Consider the following 15912-nt stretch of genomic DNA (forward strand, 5'->3'; position numbering starts at 1 on the left):
ATGGCATAAACTAGTTTGGATTATTCCCATTAAAGATGGTAAGAAATCCAAACACCTAGCATCTCGCAAATAGGATAAGATACTGGCATTTAATCCGGCCAAAGTCAAAGGTTTGAATGCTATTTGAATGCATCCAACGTGCAGGTAGTTGTATTTAGATTTTAAATACTTTTCAATATCTTTAAGACTCAAAAGTCTAAGGGTTTTGACTTCTTGGTCAAGTCCGATTGACTGTTCAAGAGTCTTGATATTATTTTGACTAATGAAATCAAAAAATCCTTTTTTATAGATTTTATTTGATTTTATTGCGGGTATGGTCCATTGATTTAATTGTTTAGTTTGGTCAAACTCTTCAATTACGGAGTTCTTTATAGAACTTTCAGTTAAGTCTCGAGAATCCAATTGATTCATTGAATTAAATTAGAGGAAATCATATAGACTTAGCATAAATAGCAGATTATGATTTTTAGTAATTTCCTTTTAGAAATTTGTTCTTAAAAATAATTTATTATAATCCTTGAATTATGGTACGTCACCCAAGTCGCGTATGGGTTTAGATCCGTTGTTGCCGGGTAGGCGTTGAGGATCGTTTGATACCCTTTAAACCGTTGACAGACGTGTAATTTAATAATTATATATAAATATTTTTAAGAAACACTTAAAATCAGAGTGATCGTCTCCACCAACATGATTCAACTCTTACAAAAGTGTGTTAAAATTTCATAGTATCTAATAAACTTATCTCCTAACTGTTCTAATAGTCCATCAATCTCGAGTCATAATAAGCTCGGATTCTTGTCAAACTAATAACACTATGAACACATCAGAGGAAATTTGTTATCAAATCATGTCATAGTTTTCTCCCTGTCGATAAGAGTTATAACTCCCTGCCACATCCATCTTCCCCATTAGGTGATCAATTCCTGCATTCACCAACAATTTGTATAATCATTTCCAACCATCATCATATATATAACAGCAGGCAAGTAAAAATCACCAACTGTATGTCTAACACAAACACGAAAAGACTTCGATGGTCTGATCTCTATATATAGAGAATTAGTTAAATTTAATACATTGTTTTCAAGGATTGCACAGAAAGCAATCCAAAGAGATTTAATTCGAAAATTAACTATATAACAAATGACTTAGGTTTTTTGCCATGTCATAACTTGATTCTATAAATCTCGGACGTTCATTCCTTGTTTGTGAATCTTAACCTTTCTTATAAAACAGTCTTTAGAAGAAAAATATTTAAAAGTCAATATAACTACCCATTTCCTATAAATTTTCACATTATTTTTCTTTCTTTCTTCAAAAACGATTATCTTTCTGTCTCTCTCTCTCAATCAACCCAATAAAATCTCCGCTATTATTCTTCTAAAAATTACAATTATCATTTTTAGTGTATTTTTACTACTCAAAGATCTCCAAATGACAATATTTGGCCATAACCTAGCGTAACATGCATATAGAATAATTTGTGCCCCATAGGACGGGCTATACCCTCATAAACTTATAAGTCCTAACATAAAACCACTAATCATAATCGATATAAAATTAAAACCAGTAAATCATGATCCATAAATGGTGTAAGCGAATGGTCATGGGTATATGAGTTCTTGTTTACCCCATATAACCTGACTAGCAAGCGAATGGTCATGGGTATATGAGTTTTTGTCAATGTGGGACTAGAACAAACACAAGTCAATCCCCTATGTACAAGCACCAATGAAAGATGGAAGCATTATTGAGGAATATACTTACTTGGGTTTGATAGTACACTATCATAGAAAGAAACATGACCCAAACTCCCTGAAGATTTCGAACCACTATCAGCCGCAAACATGGAATCTGCCTTATTTGTCTGTGGATCAGAGGAATGCAGATCGGAGCTCATACCAGAACTTCGGAAGCACACATCATCGAGCCTCAGAGAGGAGTGTTCATGAATTTGGGTGCTCTCATGCTTTGCTTTCTTCTCTTTTGGGGACTCAACTTCGGGTTCTACTTCTGAATCTGCATTGTTATGAGTAGGACCTAATTGCTTCCGTTTTGATCGGGCTCGTCTGTTCTGGAACCAGTTATAGACATTTGTTTCTGAAATTTGACCGTGTTGAGTTAACTCATTGGTAATATCTTTGATCTTCTGTTTAGTTGGAGTACCATTTCCTTGTTCGAAGATTTGTTCGAGAATCTGAAGCTGCACAGGAGTTGGGGTCCAACGCTGTCTAGTAGTAATTTTGTGCCCATTAGATGTCATTAGTGGATCACAATATAGATTTCCAAGCCTCATTCCTGAAATGGTAAGAGTTAAATTTTATTAGTACAAAACTAACCAATATCCTGGTCTTGTTGAAAAATATGGATAATAATAATTATGATTACTATTATTAAATAAATAAAAATACAAAAACACAAGCCTGAGTTAATCCAAGAGCGCACATCCATTATTTGTAGGATCCTCCGGATATAAAAAAAATAAAGGTTGAAAATCAACCTTTCTACATGAGCTCAACATGGGCCTAATCGAACGGTTGATACATTTATAATATGAAAATAGAAGAAGAGACTAAGTCAATCTTTTAACGTTGACGAAATGTTGAATCCGATACATAACCAAACCACACAGGCAATCATTTCTCTCGTTCTCTTCTCTATATTATAATCTATATTTCTGCCCTTCATCACCATGACCTCATTTATACATATTTGTGGGTACCGGAAAAATTGTTACATATTAATAAAACCAAAATAATTTTCTGCAATGTCTTCATCAAATCTTAAAACATTATTAAAAATTAAGATCCTCTAACCACCAAGATTCTCTCAACAGTGCAAAACAAATAATTGGCTCATAATTCACAAGTCTATCTTAAACAAATAAAGGGTATACGAAATAGTCATTTTTTGGTTCTACTCCAGTAAATTATGTACCCAAATCAAACAAAACTGAAAGTTATGACTTCAATTCTTTGTAATAAATATACATGGTTATTCTCTCTGTAATTGAGCACCCCAGTTGCTCGGACTTAGCGGATAGCCCGAGTGGAGGAGGAGTTTGGGGAACATGGCTGAGTCCCACCTACCTTCTTCATTATCTTCATATTTTTACATGTGTGTGTGTGCTTACCTGATATTTTAACCGAGTGAAGTCACTCATCTGGCTCGAGTCTCGGACCTAGCTCACAAAAACAGATCTAGGGAATGTATCCGGAACACATTTAAGCATAACAATCAAATGTGTAAAGATTATAATTCATGTTAAATGTGGTATTCAAACCAATCTTACAAAGTCAGGGATATCCCATGCCTAATTTATAATGGAAAATTGACATAAGTAAATCTAACAAGTCAAATGATGCTTCTTAAACCTACTAACAAATCAAGAATAATCAACCATAGAGTTTAACTAAGAAATTTCTTCAATTTCAAGTCAATTCAACCAAATCCATTCATCTTAAACATGGAGATTGAATATATAAATTCAGTTTAGCAAAGAATCAAATCTTTAAACAAAATCAAAACTGAATACAAACAACAAAATGAAAAGCATTATAAGCAAAATCAAAAAAGGAAAAGAATCCAAAGGAAAGGGTAAAAATCCTCATCAATAAATATCCAATAAAAGTAAAGAAAACCCTTGGAGTTGGAGGAGAATTAAAAAGGAATGGAGTAATACCCAACAACCCTAGAAAAAGATAAAGTATATAGTCCTTCATAAATAAGGCATTAATTTAATAGTACCAGAAGAAGAAGAGAGAGAGAACCTGAAAGATCTTGTTGAGAAGTAATGGCTTTGTGCATCTCAATAAGTTGTTCACAGATAGTACCATAAACAGATATTTGTCTTCTGAGAAGTTCTATTTGTTCATCTGTCATTACCTTCATGTATGAAACCCCACTTTGCTGCTGCTGCTGCTGGTTATATTGAGGAGTTTCTTCCTTTCCCCACTCCATTATTCTCTCTTTCTCTCTCTAAAAAGTACTTCTTCTTCTTCTTGGAGTTGGAGGACAGTTTATCACAAATAATCCCTACCCTTTTTTGCAGTCTTTGAAGTCTCTCACTGGAACCAGACAAAAAAACAAATCAAGAATTTCTAAGAAAGAGAAAGAAGAAATCAGGAGAATAAAAAGAGGGAATAGAATAGAAAACCAGACCTGCCGCTGGGGCTGGACTGGAGTTTGTTCCTTATACAACATTCTGTTCTACATGATCACTAAAAAATTGCACGCTGACTAACAAACTTCTTTACTTCTGACACGTGGATTATTTGAGATCTCACGGAATATCCAATGGATGACGGATGAGGATTATTGTTTTTTTTTTTTTTTTTTTTTTTTTTTTTTTTGGAATCAACCGTTTCATTATGGTCTTATTGTTGGGATAATGCCAATGTACTTTCTTTTAAGTCAAAAAAATGAGAATTGAAAAATGACACGCTTACCCTTTTTGGGGGGATTTCTTTTCAATATTTTATATCTATTATAACGTCATCTAGTTTGATTTTTTTTTTTTGACAAATTAACTACGATCCACCAGAATTGAATTTCATTATTACTTTTATCTTTAATAACTCAAATTTAATAAATATAAATATTTATTATTTATATCTTTCATAACTTAAATTCAATAACTATAGATTCTACCACCTACAATAATTGAATTTCAGACGTAAAGTTTATGTGAACACCATCAACTTCTTGTCAATCAAATATTATTGCAAAGTGTTGACCTATTAGTTTGATTTGAGTGGATATATAATAAACAGATACATAAATTGAATAAGTTCAATCATACCATCATCAAAGACGTCGTGCATACTGAAGAAAAGAGCGGATAAAAAGAAATATCGATTGACAAAATAAAAGAAGAGTAATTGTACATTATAGGATTTTATAAAGACTTGTACTGTTGTTATTGAACTTCTTTTTTTTTTTTGACAAGTTATTATTTTTTTTTTTTTGAAAATTAACTTCATTAATGCCAAAAAAAGGCTAGTGAATAATACAATGAAGTTAACAGAAACACACACCGACTACAAGGGCCGAAGTCAAACAGTATCACTAGAAGGGGTTAAAGCTAAATTAGCCAGCTCATGCGCCCGCGTGTTAGCTGCACGTGCGACATGAGTGATAAGGTACTGATCTATGCGCTCCAGCTGTGCGTGAATAGCTCCAATTTTGTAGAATTATATTGTACTAGTTTATAATAGTTTTACAAAACAAATGACTAAAATTTTGTTAGTTGTTTATACATTTTAAAATCATATTAATTCTATAATGCCAATATGTTTCAAGTTACAGATATGAAATAAATAATTTGATGAAAATTATGTTTGCTTTATATAAATTGTAAGAAGTTAATCTTTTAAACTAATTAAATCAGTTGGACTAATTCAATCGATCAGAACCTAACTCAGACGAACTTAATTGACGAAAACGTTAATTGATTCTGCTTTGGTTGAACCAAATATAGTCGACAACAGATTGTACTCAACCCCAATGTTGAGCGTCTGTAACTCATATGTCGGGGAGAAGTGTTATGATATCTACATTCTTGGGAAATTGGAATTTGAGAAGTTAAAGTCCTCTAAACTCTAACATTTTATATGGTTCTTTTCATTTAAAATATATATATATATATATATATATATATATATATGTTTCACTTTGGGTGGCCTATATATATCCAACTTAATTAGGTGACATGTATATATATCCAATGTTGTACATTAATACAGCATGAAGACCTAATAGGTACATAAATAGCCTCGAGAAGGAAAATAGTATTCTCTAAGGTCATGAACAACTGCATTTTCTTCTATTTTTTTTAAACTGTAAATGTCTTATTATTTATGGAAGAAAGTTTACAGAACGAGAAGTAAAAGTACAACCTCAGAGTGATAAAACTGAAAAAAATAGCACTAAGCACACACTCCAAATTGTAAATTTCCTTGCGGAAAGTAAATCTGCCACGTAAACCTTCTCGAGACTATCGGTCTCCCAGCCGACTTGAGACCCTTCCGACATTCGCTCCAAGGAAACACCTATATATAATGATGAACATCCGCCAACACGCCATCTCAACCAGATTAGCCACATAAAAACCTCATTTTCTTCTGTTCGAGTCTTGAGAGTTCTTGCAACAAAAAAAAAGTCTTGAGAGTTGTAATTTACATTTGCAATTCCTATGTTTTCATAGGTAAACTATAGTTAATTGCTAAATGGAACACCATAGGAAAAGTTCATGATTATAAGGCATGTTTCCCAACTTTCAAGTATAATTTGGTCTTATAACTTGAGGATAAAGTAATTATTCAAAGAAATGGGTCCCTCATGGTCATGACTAAAGCTTAAAGAGAAAATTTGATTGAAAAGAAAATGGCCTAAAACCCTAACTGAAAGTGATGATACACATTTCTCTTGGATTCTTTTGGTGTACCTAACAAAACCAACAACACTTGCCCCCACATTGGTCTTTTATTAAAGTAAATCTTTGACAATAAGAGTTAATTGCTGTTGAAGTTACTCTTCTTGATCTACATGAAAATTGATACTATAAAAATATAGGTTTTGTTTCGATCCTTCTACTCTTCGCTTTGATAAGCCATCTTCAAAAGGTTATACAATTTCTACGCACCCAATTTACACAAGACCTCCTCAATATTCCGTTGTAAAAGATGGCTTAGGAAACTTTAGACCTGCCAAGAACATAATGATGTACTTGGATGTGTCAACGGCAGGTTAGTTACAGTCCGGCCCGTGCTATGGCAACATTGACACTATCAGTTCTCCATTTTTTTTGTTTATTTATTTTTTATTGTTTACTTAAAAGTTGCATCATCTAAATCATGTTCTCAATACAAGGATAATTTATGAATAATTATAACAAAAAAAAAATAGAAGGGATTATGAGACATTTTTCTGAATAAAGTAATGATTTTGATAAGAGTTAATTCCTATATGGCCCCCTACTTTGTGACCAGCTTCCTTTATGGCCCCCTTTTTTTCGTAAATTCAAATATGACCCCCTATTTTCAAGTAAATGTCAATACTACCCTTCTTAATTCTAAATTTAAAACATTTAAAAAATCTTATTTCCACCTCACCCCTCTCTCTCTCTCCACCTCATCTCTCTCTACAACTCACCCCTCTCTCTCTCTCTCCAATTCACCTCTCTCTCTTCCAACTCACCTCCCTCTCTCTCCTACTCACCTTCATCTTCTCCGGTTAAAGTCGTCGGCCGGAAATTTTTCCGGCCAGCGACTTCCAAAAAAAAAAATTTCTCTCTCTCTCTCTAAAAACTCCGGCGAAGGGGGTTTCCCTTCGCCGGAGCCGTGAACAGACCAGATCGGTCTGTTCACGGCAGACCTTTAAACGCTCAAAGTCTCAACCTTTCTGCAAATTGACTGAATCTGCTCTTCAAATTTCACGCCAAGAAGCATTAGCGATTGAATCTTCAAAACCCATTGTTATTGATCGGTTAGTTAAGCTTTTCTCTATATCATTATCTAATTCTTTACCTCTTAGGGCAATTTTTAAGGTATGGAAAGAACTTGGATTGGCAGATGATTTTGAGGATTCTATAATTTCTCAAAACCCTAATTTCTTTGAACTTTCTGATTCCCCATATGAATCCAATACTCATATCCTTAAATTGGTAGAGGGAAATCCCAACCCTAGTTTTGTTACTGCTGTTGAGAATCGGAGAAAATGTGTATTATCTAGTGAAGGAAATTCAAGTGTTGATGAATCAGAATTGAAATTTGCATTCAAACAAGGGTTTCCACCTGGGATGAAACTGACTAAGAATTTTAGATTGAAACTTAAGGAATGGCAGATGTTGAAGTATTTAGGACCTTATGATCAGATAGGAGAAAAAAGGAAATCAAAAGCCGGTGCGAAAGCATCGGAGAAGCGAGCAGTGGGTATTGTTCATGAATTCTTGAGTTTGACAGTGGAAAAGATGGTACAGGTTGAAAAAATCAGTCATTTTAGGAAATGGTTTGGGATTGATTTGAATATTAGGGATTTGTTTATAGATCACCCTGGCATGTTTTATTTGTCAACCAAAAGAAAAAGACATACGGTTTTTCTTAGAGAAGCTTATGAAAGGGGTTGTTTGATTGATCCAAATCCAGTTTATAATGCAAGAAGGAAGCTCCTTGAACTTGTTATGATGGGACAACGAGGTTTGCTTTTGAGTGATTCAGGGAGGAACAATGTAAGAGTGAGAGACGAGGTTGACTTGCACGAAGAGAATACAGATTGAAACTTTTGAAGGTATGGAAACCCCCTTCGCCGGAGTTTTTAGAGAGATGAGAGGAAAAAAAAAAAAAATTTTTTTGGAAGTCGCCGGCCGGAAAATTTTCCGGTCGGCGACTTTAATCGGAGAAGATGAAGGTGAGTAGGAGAGAGAGGGAGGTGAGTTGGAAGAGAGAGAGGGAGGTGAGTTGGAAGAGAGAGAGGGAGGTGAGTTGGAAGAGAGAGAGGGAGGTGAGTTGGAAGAGAGAGAGGGGTGAGTTGTAGAGAGAGATGAGGTGGAGAGAGAGAGAGAGGGGTGAGGTGGAAATAGGATCTTTTAAATGTTTTAAATTTAGAATTAAGAAAGGTAGTATTGACATTTACTTGAAAATAGGGGGCCATATTTGAATTTACGAAAAAAAGGGGGTCATAAAGGAAGCTGGTCACAAAGTAGGGGGCCATATAGGAATTAACTCTTTTGAGAAACTCGAGTACTTTTGTGATACAGGAAATTGGGCCGGAGGCCCAATTTCTTGTATTTTTTTGTTAAAAAGACAACCCATCTTTTTAACTAGCTAGGCCCCAAGTAAGTTATAAAAATAGGCTTGAAGGACATTTTTAAAAGCATCAATTTTTTAAGAGTCAAAAATACCCTTCATTCAATTAGAAATACCTAGTAATAATCTAACTAATAAATTAGGAACTTGAGTTTTTCTTATGAACGAACCGAGTTGGATTGTCGATGCCGATTAGAATTTCTGGGGTTTGAATCGATTTTGGCTATAAGATAAGTTGATGTTTTTAGGTTTTGGTGATTTAATCTATTTGCTTGTTGTTTGAAGAGGCTTTTAAGGGGTTTGATTTAGTTTTTGGTTCTAAATTCTAGAGAGAAAAAGTTTTATATACTTTCAATGGAAGGAGAATTTGATAGTGTTTCAAGGTGTAATCCAACTTCTTCATTGCTTTATTTTCATTGAGTTATGAATGATGGATGACAATTTGTTAGTTTTGATGTTTATGTTCAAACTTATTTGTTGGGTTTATATGGAAGTTGTGAAAGTATAGTTGATGCAAGCAATGTGTTTGATAAAATGCTTGAAAGAGATGTTGTTGCTTGGAATGCAACGTTAGTTGGTTATACAAGACTTAGGTTGATTGAAATAGCAATAAAGTTGTTAGATGAAATGCCTGTGAGAAATATTTTTTCTTGGATAATCATGATTGGTATTTATGTTCAAATTGAGAATTTCATGAAAGCTTTGAAAGTTTTTCAAAGAAATGTAAAATGATGGCGCTAGAGCTTATAAAATGACTATTATGAATTTGTAAGGGTTTTAGCTAGTTTTTCGATACAACATTCTATTAGACAATATATAATAATTTGTAACAAATTTCATGTTAAATCAATTCAAAAACTAATTTGCAAACCATTTGCATGGCATTGCAAGGTGTTTGCAAGGCTCTGCAAGGTGTTTGCAAGGCTCTGCAAGGTATGTGCAAAGCTTTGCAAGGCTCTGCAAGGTGTTCGCAAGGTTGTGCAAGGTATTTGCAAAAGTTATGCAAGGTGTTCGCAAGACTCTGCAAAGTTTTTGCAAGGCTCTGCAAGGTGTTTGCAAGGCTTTGCAAGGCAGTGCAAGGTGTTTGCAAGGTATTTTCTTAGACTAGGGTTAGGTTGGTCTTTTTACTGAAATTGAAAATTACATAATTGCCATCAGGGAGGTGAAGCCTAAAAAACTTTGATGAATCCTTTTTAACTAAATTCATAATTTCTTAGGGAGTTTTGGCCAAAACTCCCTTTGTGATACAACCAAAATGCAGTGGATGTTACATACGATACAACCAAGTGAGTTTCCTGACACAATAACAAAAACTGAAAAAAGGCAAGCAACTAATTGATGAAACTTGAAAGAAGAGGGTGATTTTATCTAGTTTCTAATCATCAGATCAGCTAATTCTGAACAAGAATATAAGAATCATAAACACTCCAGTCTCACCTTTTACAGAACTGCGGTGGGATGAAGAAGATAGTTGACCACAAATAGTTATCCATTTAATCGAGATCAAGATCAGCAAAAGTAGAAGAGATTTTCCAAAAACGGGTTGAAGCCTGAAGGTATATCTGTTCATTCATGTACTTCCAGGAGCATCACTTCCAGCTGCCGGCTTGCGGTTCAGATATCGAATAATAGCATCCTCAACCCTATCAAAGTTCAGTCAAAAAGGAGTTGTGTTAAGAAAAGGAGGCATGCCGTGCAGTTACAAACGATATTTAGTATGGATTAGTTTCTCCACACTGAACTATTTGATACCAAAAAAACTAAGTAATTGGTATAACAATCTGCACATAGGTCTTTAGCTCAACGATTGTGCATTTCCTCTAAATCCAAGAGGTTGTTCAATTCCTGGAAATGTGGTTTCCCCTCTTAAATTATTTCATGACATGTTTTTAGGGTTATTTCTAATGGACTGTTTAGGTTTTCTTTTCATGGCCTTTAGGGCAGTTATGTGCTCATTCCGTCCTTATGATGTATCAATGTCATATCATGTCAAGTGTGAACATACTTCCATGATGCAATATAACTTTAAAAATAACATATAGCAATATGTCCAACATTGGGTAACTGCCAGTTACGATACACCAAAAGAAAACATATATTAATAATTTGATTTGGCTGATGATATATGTAGATATTATCGATTAGACTAAAAGAAGGGTTTCTGACACGGTCCTTTTTAAGTTTTTCTAATATTATCCCTGAAATGTTTGTTATGCCTTATCATTCCTTGGCCAATATGGTCCGCTCTTAAATTTTAACTACTTCGCCGCAAAGTGAAGGCATCATTTATTCTCCGATACTTGGAAATAGTAAATACGAAAAAATCAAAAGATAAGAGGCGTACCATGCTTGGTTATAGAACTCTGCACGTCGTTCTTTTTCAGCATTACGACTAGCTTCCCCAGCCACAAGCTTTAGGTCCCTGCTCTGAGAAGAAATAAGAGCATTAATAAACTCGACAGGAGACTGACTGAACCCAAGGAAGAAGGCCCGTCTTCTGCGATGTTCGTGAATCTTTTTTATAGCAGCACAAATCGCTTCATCACAGGCATCAATCTCTTTATGCTTCTCTATGTTTGCCAAGAAAGCAGACATTTCCCTTTGTAAAGGAAGAGGAACATCAACTAGCACATCATAGCAAGCGTTTCCAGATGGATTGCTCCCTGATAGCTTGATTTTGTGCTCCAAGTGTACAGGCTGTGGAGGGGATAAATGCTGTGAGATCTTCTGTGAAACCATGGAAAACTTCACCTTATCTTCACCAAAAAGTTTGCGAAGAGGCGGATCACAGGAAAAGGAAGAAGGATCACTAGGGTTCTGCAATTTCCTGGCTTTGACATAATGCCAAATTGCAGCTATGATTCTAGGGCGGGTTTCAACCTCAATCCCGAGAACCTCTGTTAATGCTGGTGAAAGCTTAAATTTTTCGGGAGCATAATTCATTTCCAGACGAATATTAACAGTAAATTCCTTGTCCCCTTTCCTTCTAACCTCAAAGCCCTCCTGGGGAACTGGTGATCGAGCACTCTCCCATAGAATGGTAGGATTTTCAGGGTAGAGCTTCGGGTCCAACGAAATAACAACTCTTTTAAAGAAGGTGGAGAACTTCGGATATAAAGAGTTATGTTTCTGAAGAAAATCAGCAGATTCCGGATCCACCCCATCTTCTAAGATTCTACCAATTATCTTCAGTGACCAAGAAGGCGGTTCAGAGTTCTGTTTCTCGGGAATTGTCCGTGTCTGATTGGCGAATGTGTTGAAAACATAAATTCTAAGGGTTTTCTGGATACAGGGAGGGTTTTTAACAGACTCCTGGATGTCAATCTTCTTTCTTGCAAGAGCAGCATCAACTCGAGCCTCAAACTCAAGCAACTGGGTGTAGAGTGCAGACTCAGGCAGAAGTGCTGCCACCTTATCTGGCAACTGTTTCTCTGGTAGCTTCCTCTTCTTTCTACGTGCAGCAGGTGTTAGTTCCATAGTTCTAATAGGGGAAGCTGTATTGGAAGTGGTCGGTCCTGGAGGACGTGCAGGAGGTTTTTGAAGAACCCTTTTAGCATTCGCTGTACCTGGTGTAGAAAGAGAAGGAGATGAAGCACCAACATGGCCCACGCCAGGGCTTTGCGTCTGGGTGTGGGCCTGAGCTTGTGCTTGTATTTGAGCTTTAAATTGGGCTTGTGCTGCCTGAGCTTGAGCTTGAGCATAGGTCAAGGTTTGGGCTTGATTAAAAGCTTGGGATAGGACTTGGGACCGCTGGGGAGTCTGAAATTGACCCTGGAGGTGAGACCCTTCTGATGTTTGTGATTGTGGCTGAGGGAGAAAACGAGATTGTTGATTCATGGCTGTAGATGCCGAAGCTGCTCCCACATTTCCGGTAATAGAAGGACCTCCAACGCTCCTTGTGGGGTTATTGTTAGTAGTTGACATCGCAACTTGATGCACCACAACCTGCAAGACCTAAAAGGCTAAAAGGAATCAATCAAGCTGATCATATGTAGATATCCTGGATCTAAAACATTCGTACCATTTCCATCCAAGTTTCGTACCAGTTAAATAAAATGGCAATAGTATTTTTTAGATTGGAATAAGTAACAAATGAAATAACTCCAAACCCTCTCTCCATAACCATGGTCAACATAAAATTTCATAAAAAGAATAAATCAAGAACTAAGGAATTGAGGTTTGCGTTTTACACCAAAGTTCAAATTTATAGGGCAAAAGCTTCAATGTAGCTTTTGACTATCATCCAATACGAGCAATTCCTTCAACTATCCTGTTAACTTTTAAGACCCCAAATTTTCATCATTAAAAATGAAATAAAATAGGAAAATATAACTTAAACTCAATAACTTGTCTTCTACTCCAATTCCCTCTCTAATATATCTCAAACTCAAGAATCAAGACTGTGTAATAATCCTTGAGACTTCTTTAAACCATTCGAATTAATGTAAATTAAAAAGAAACGGACTGCACACAAATCTAGAGCTAACCCTCTAGAGGTTGCGGGTGAGGTACTCGCGGACCTTATAAATAACACTTATATTGTTGCAATCAATTCTTCGCCATTAATAGTAAAATCTAAAAAAGATTTAAATTTGCCTCATTTATTCCCCCAACTCCAGCTATAAAGGATTGTTTTTTATGTCCTCGATATTTCCAGCTGTTTTGACTACTTTTCCTTTGAAGATGACGTTATTCCTCTCCTTCTATAAACTCCATAAAATAGCTTGAGGAATGATGCTCCAGATCTGATTCCCTTGCTTTGGAGACTGGCTCATTGAAGACTAACCTAACTTGGAGCAGGCTCGACCATTCTGGCTCTAGCTAGTAGCTTTAGTTCTAGTTTGCCAGTGGGGATTGGTGGCTCGCAGTTCTCCCTTTAAAATCCAACAGTAGAAAGGAAGTATGAACTGTCTCACCACGCCTTAAACTCAAACTGTCACAAACCTAGTTTAGTTCACCATTCTGCTGCGAAATTATATCAGAGTTTATATCTACATGCAGATCATTAGTATTTTATATTCTTCACTCTTTTCCAACAAATGGGTGTCGTTGATATATTGCTATATAGTGATCAAACTCAAACTAGTTCTAAAGTATGACCCTTTTTTATTTTTATACGACCACTAAGGTTTTTTAAGTAGGAATAAGAGCTTCCTAGCAACATTTTGAACCCATAAAAAATTAAGTAAGTAGTTTTACTTTTCAAAATTCGAACACATAATACGCTTACAACAGAAAAAACACATCCATTGTTCCAATTAACATAAGTTTCATGATAGATCTTAAGGAAATCTAAAAACTAGGGTTTTTATCCACATGTGATGAAGAACCCATAACGCATTTTCCAAAATTCAGAAACAAAACAAATTTTGTCTCAGAGAATACCTACATATTACTCAAATAAAACAAATAACAATCAAAACCCTAATTCCCTCAACCTCGTGCGAAACTGAAGAACCAAAAAGTTTTAAGTGAATGTGAACAAGGACTTACCAGAAGTAAATTCAGAGCTCAAGAGAAACTCGTATATAGCTTATCTCTTTCACAGCATCATATAGAGGTACTTGTCCAGTCCGTACGTCCAAGAAATGAATCATTTAAGAGAGAGAGGGAACCGGAGTAAAAATATCTCCGAAAGAGAAATCTAGAGAGAAATGGCGATTCGTGTAGTAAGGGTGTCGGATTTGATGGTCGACGACGGTTAAACGGCAAATTGAGAATATAGGGGGAGCCGAAACCCTCAGTCCCTCACCTTCCTTTTTTTTCCTGCTTCGTGAAACAAGTTTGGGTTAACTCCAATTTGACCCCTAAATTATGACCAACTACCGAACTAAACTCTCATATTCATCTAGGGCTCCGAAATGGTCCCCCAACGTCAAGTTTCTATTAGTCAATTTTAAGAGTTGATCTTTCAACAGAAAAAAGAAAATTTACGACTTAGTTTTTTTTTTGTCCCCCGTTATTATCAACAGGTTTTCCTTCTTGTCGTTGCTCTCATTTCTCTTCGTGGGAAATGGTCGTCAATAGACAGCCGACCATCTGAATTTATATTAATTTGTTGTAAATAGGTATTGTCACTTTATGCCCCCTAGTTACTTTGCAAGATAAGTATTACACTGGAAAATAACGAAATGTTTGTATCTATAATGGAGAACGGATTGACATAATAAAAATTAAGTGTTATAAAGAAAAAGGTACACATGGTACTTAGCGTTGTATCCCTACTACATGTAGTATTTGTGCAGGTTCTCTGTGTTTCAAGGCCTAGCGAGGTTGTTTGTCGTCTGTGTCCTGGAGATGATATGTTTTGTCTCTCTCTCTTTTTTTTTTATGACCAAGTATAGTCCTGCTCATTTGGAGCCTATATTTTCTAGAGGGCCGGCTTATGAAGCACTCTATTTCCTACTTCGAAAGGATCTGATTAAGACCTGTCTCTTCAAGTACCTTTCTGCATGATATTTGATGTTAGCCATCTTCATGACTGATTGGTCCCTTTTGTCTTCAAGCAAGTCTGGCTCTGCTCGCAAGGCTCGATCATTTACCTCGCTTTCGAGGTGTTTTGACTTTGAGACCAATGATAATGGTTTTTAGCAAAAGAACAGTTTCAGCTCCATAGCATAGAAAGAAAGGAGTTTAGCCTGTACTACTAAAGGGAGTCGTCATGAGGGACCACATGATTGAGTTAAGTTGCTCTGGTCAATCGTATTTTCAAACCTCCTTTAAATCTTGGGCCATTACTTTCGACAACCGAGATTAATTGTATAAAGCAGTTAAATCACGTCAACGAACGACCATTAATAGCTTAAGTAAACGTAGTTAGGATTTTTTGAATTCAAACCGTGGTTGACAACATTTGTGATCAACTGGGTTAAAAGTTAGTTTGTGACCCAAAACCTATGACGGACAAACACATGAACAAACACTAATGCCAGAAAAAAAATATCCCTTAAGTTAAATATCCTCAAGAAAAAAAAATGCATGTCAGAATCAAGGAACGTTACATAGAAGGGTACGTATGAGAATATTCCTACAAGAGAAATGGTTCTATAGTGGCCAAAACAAGTATTTAGATTCTATCTGGCCAATTCGTTTTGAGTTGAATTGCCAC

At 35.7% G+C, this 15912-nt stretch overlaps 3 protein-coding genes across 5 annotated transcripts; 1 reads left to right on the forward strand and 2 right to left on the reverse strand.

The window, feature by feature from the left end:
- Positions 1–644: 644 nt before the first annotated feature.
- Positions 645–4169, reverse strand: LOC147551541 (WUSCHEL-related homeobox 8-like). Its single transcript, XM_086672059.1, has 3 exons — positions 3771–4169; positions 1768–2298; positions 645–923 (listed from the first exon to the last, which is right to left on the reverse strand). Exons 1-3 carry the CDS (start codon positions 3958–3960, stop codon positions 841–843), a joined length of 804 nt encoding a protein of 267 aa, XP_086528185.1. The 5' UTR covers positions 3961–4169; the 3' UTR covers positions 645–840.
- Positions 4170–5129: 960 nt separating this feature from the next.
- On the forward strand, positions 5130–8275 carry LOC147551542 (protein ROOT PRIMORDIUM DEFECTIVE 1-like). The gene is made up of 2 exons (XM_086668579.1): positions 5130–5141; positions 7373–8275. The coding sequence occupies exons 1-2, from the start codon at positions 5130–5132 to the stop codon at positions 8273–8275; spliced, it is 915 nt and encodes a 304-aa protein (XP_086524705.1).
- Positions 6923–15044, reverse strand: LOC147551543 (SWI/SNF complex component SNF12 homolog). Of its 3 annotated transcripts, none has more exons than XM_086667480.1 (4): positions 14298–15044; positions 11149–12758; positions 10039–10447; positions 6923–6962 (listed from the first exon to the last, which is right to left on the reverse strand). In XM_086667480.1, exons 2-3 carry the CDS (start codon positions 12726–12728, stop codon positions 10375–10377), a joined length of 1653 nt encoding a protein of 550 aa, XP_086523606.1. In that variant the 5' UTR covers positions 12729–12758; positions 14298–15044; the 3' UTR covers positions 6923–6962; positions 10039–10374. The 3 variants fall into 3 exon arrangements, with proteins under 3 accessions (XP_086523606.1, XP_086523607.1, XP_086523608.1); XM_086667481.1 differs by having other exon boundaries at positions 11149–12766; positions 14298–14696; XM_086667482.1 differs by having other exon boundaries at positions 11149–12749; positions 14298–14618.
- Positions 15045–15912: the final 868 nt, after the last annotated feature.

The sequence above is a fragment of the Eschscholzia californica genome, unplaced genomic scaffold (assembly GCF_041429995.1).
Source record: "Eschscholzia californica isolate CP2 unplaced genomic scaffold, dmEscCali1.0.p SCAF_3, whole genome shotgun sequence".
NCBI classification, from domain to species: domain Eukaryota; kingdom Viridiplantae; phylum Streptophyta; class Magnoliopsida; order Ranunculales; family Papaveraceae; genus Eschscholzia; species Eschscholzia californica.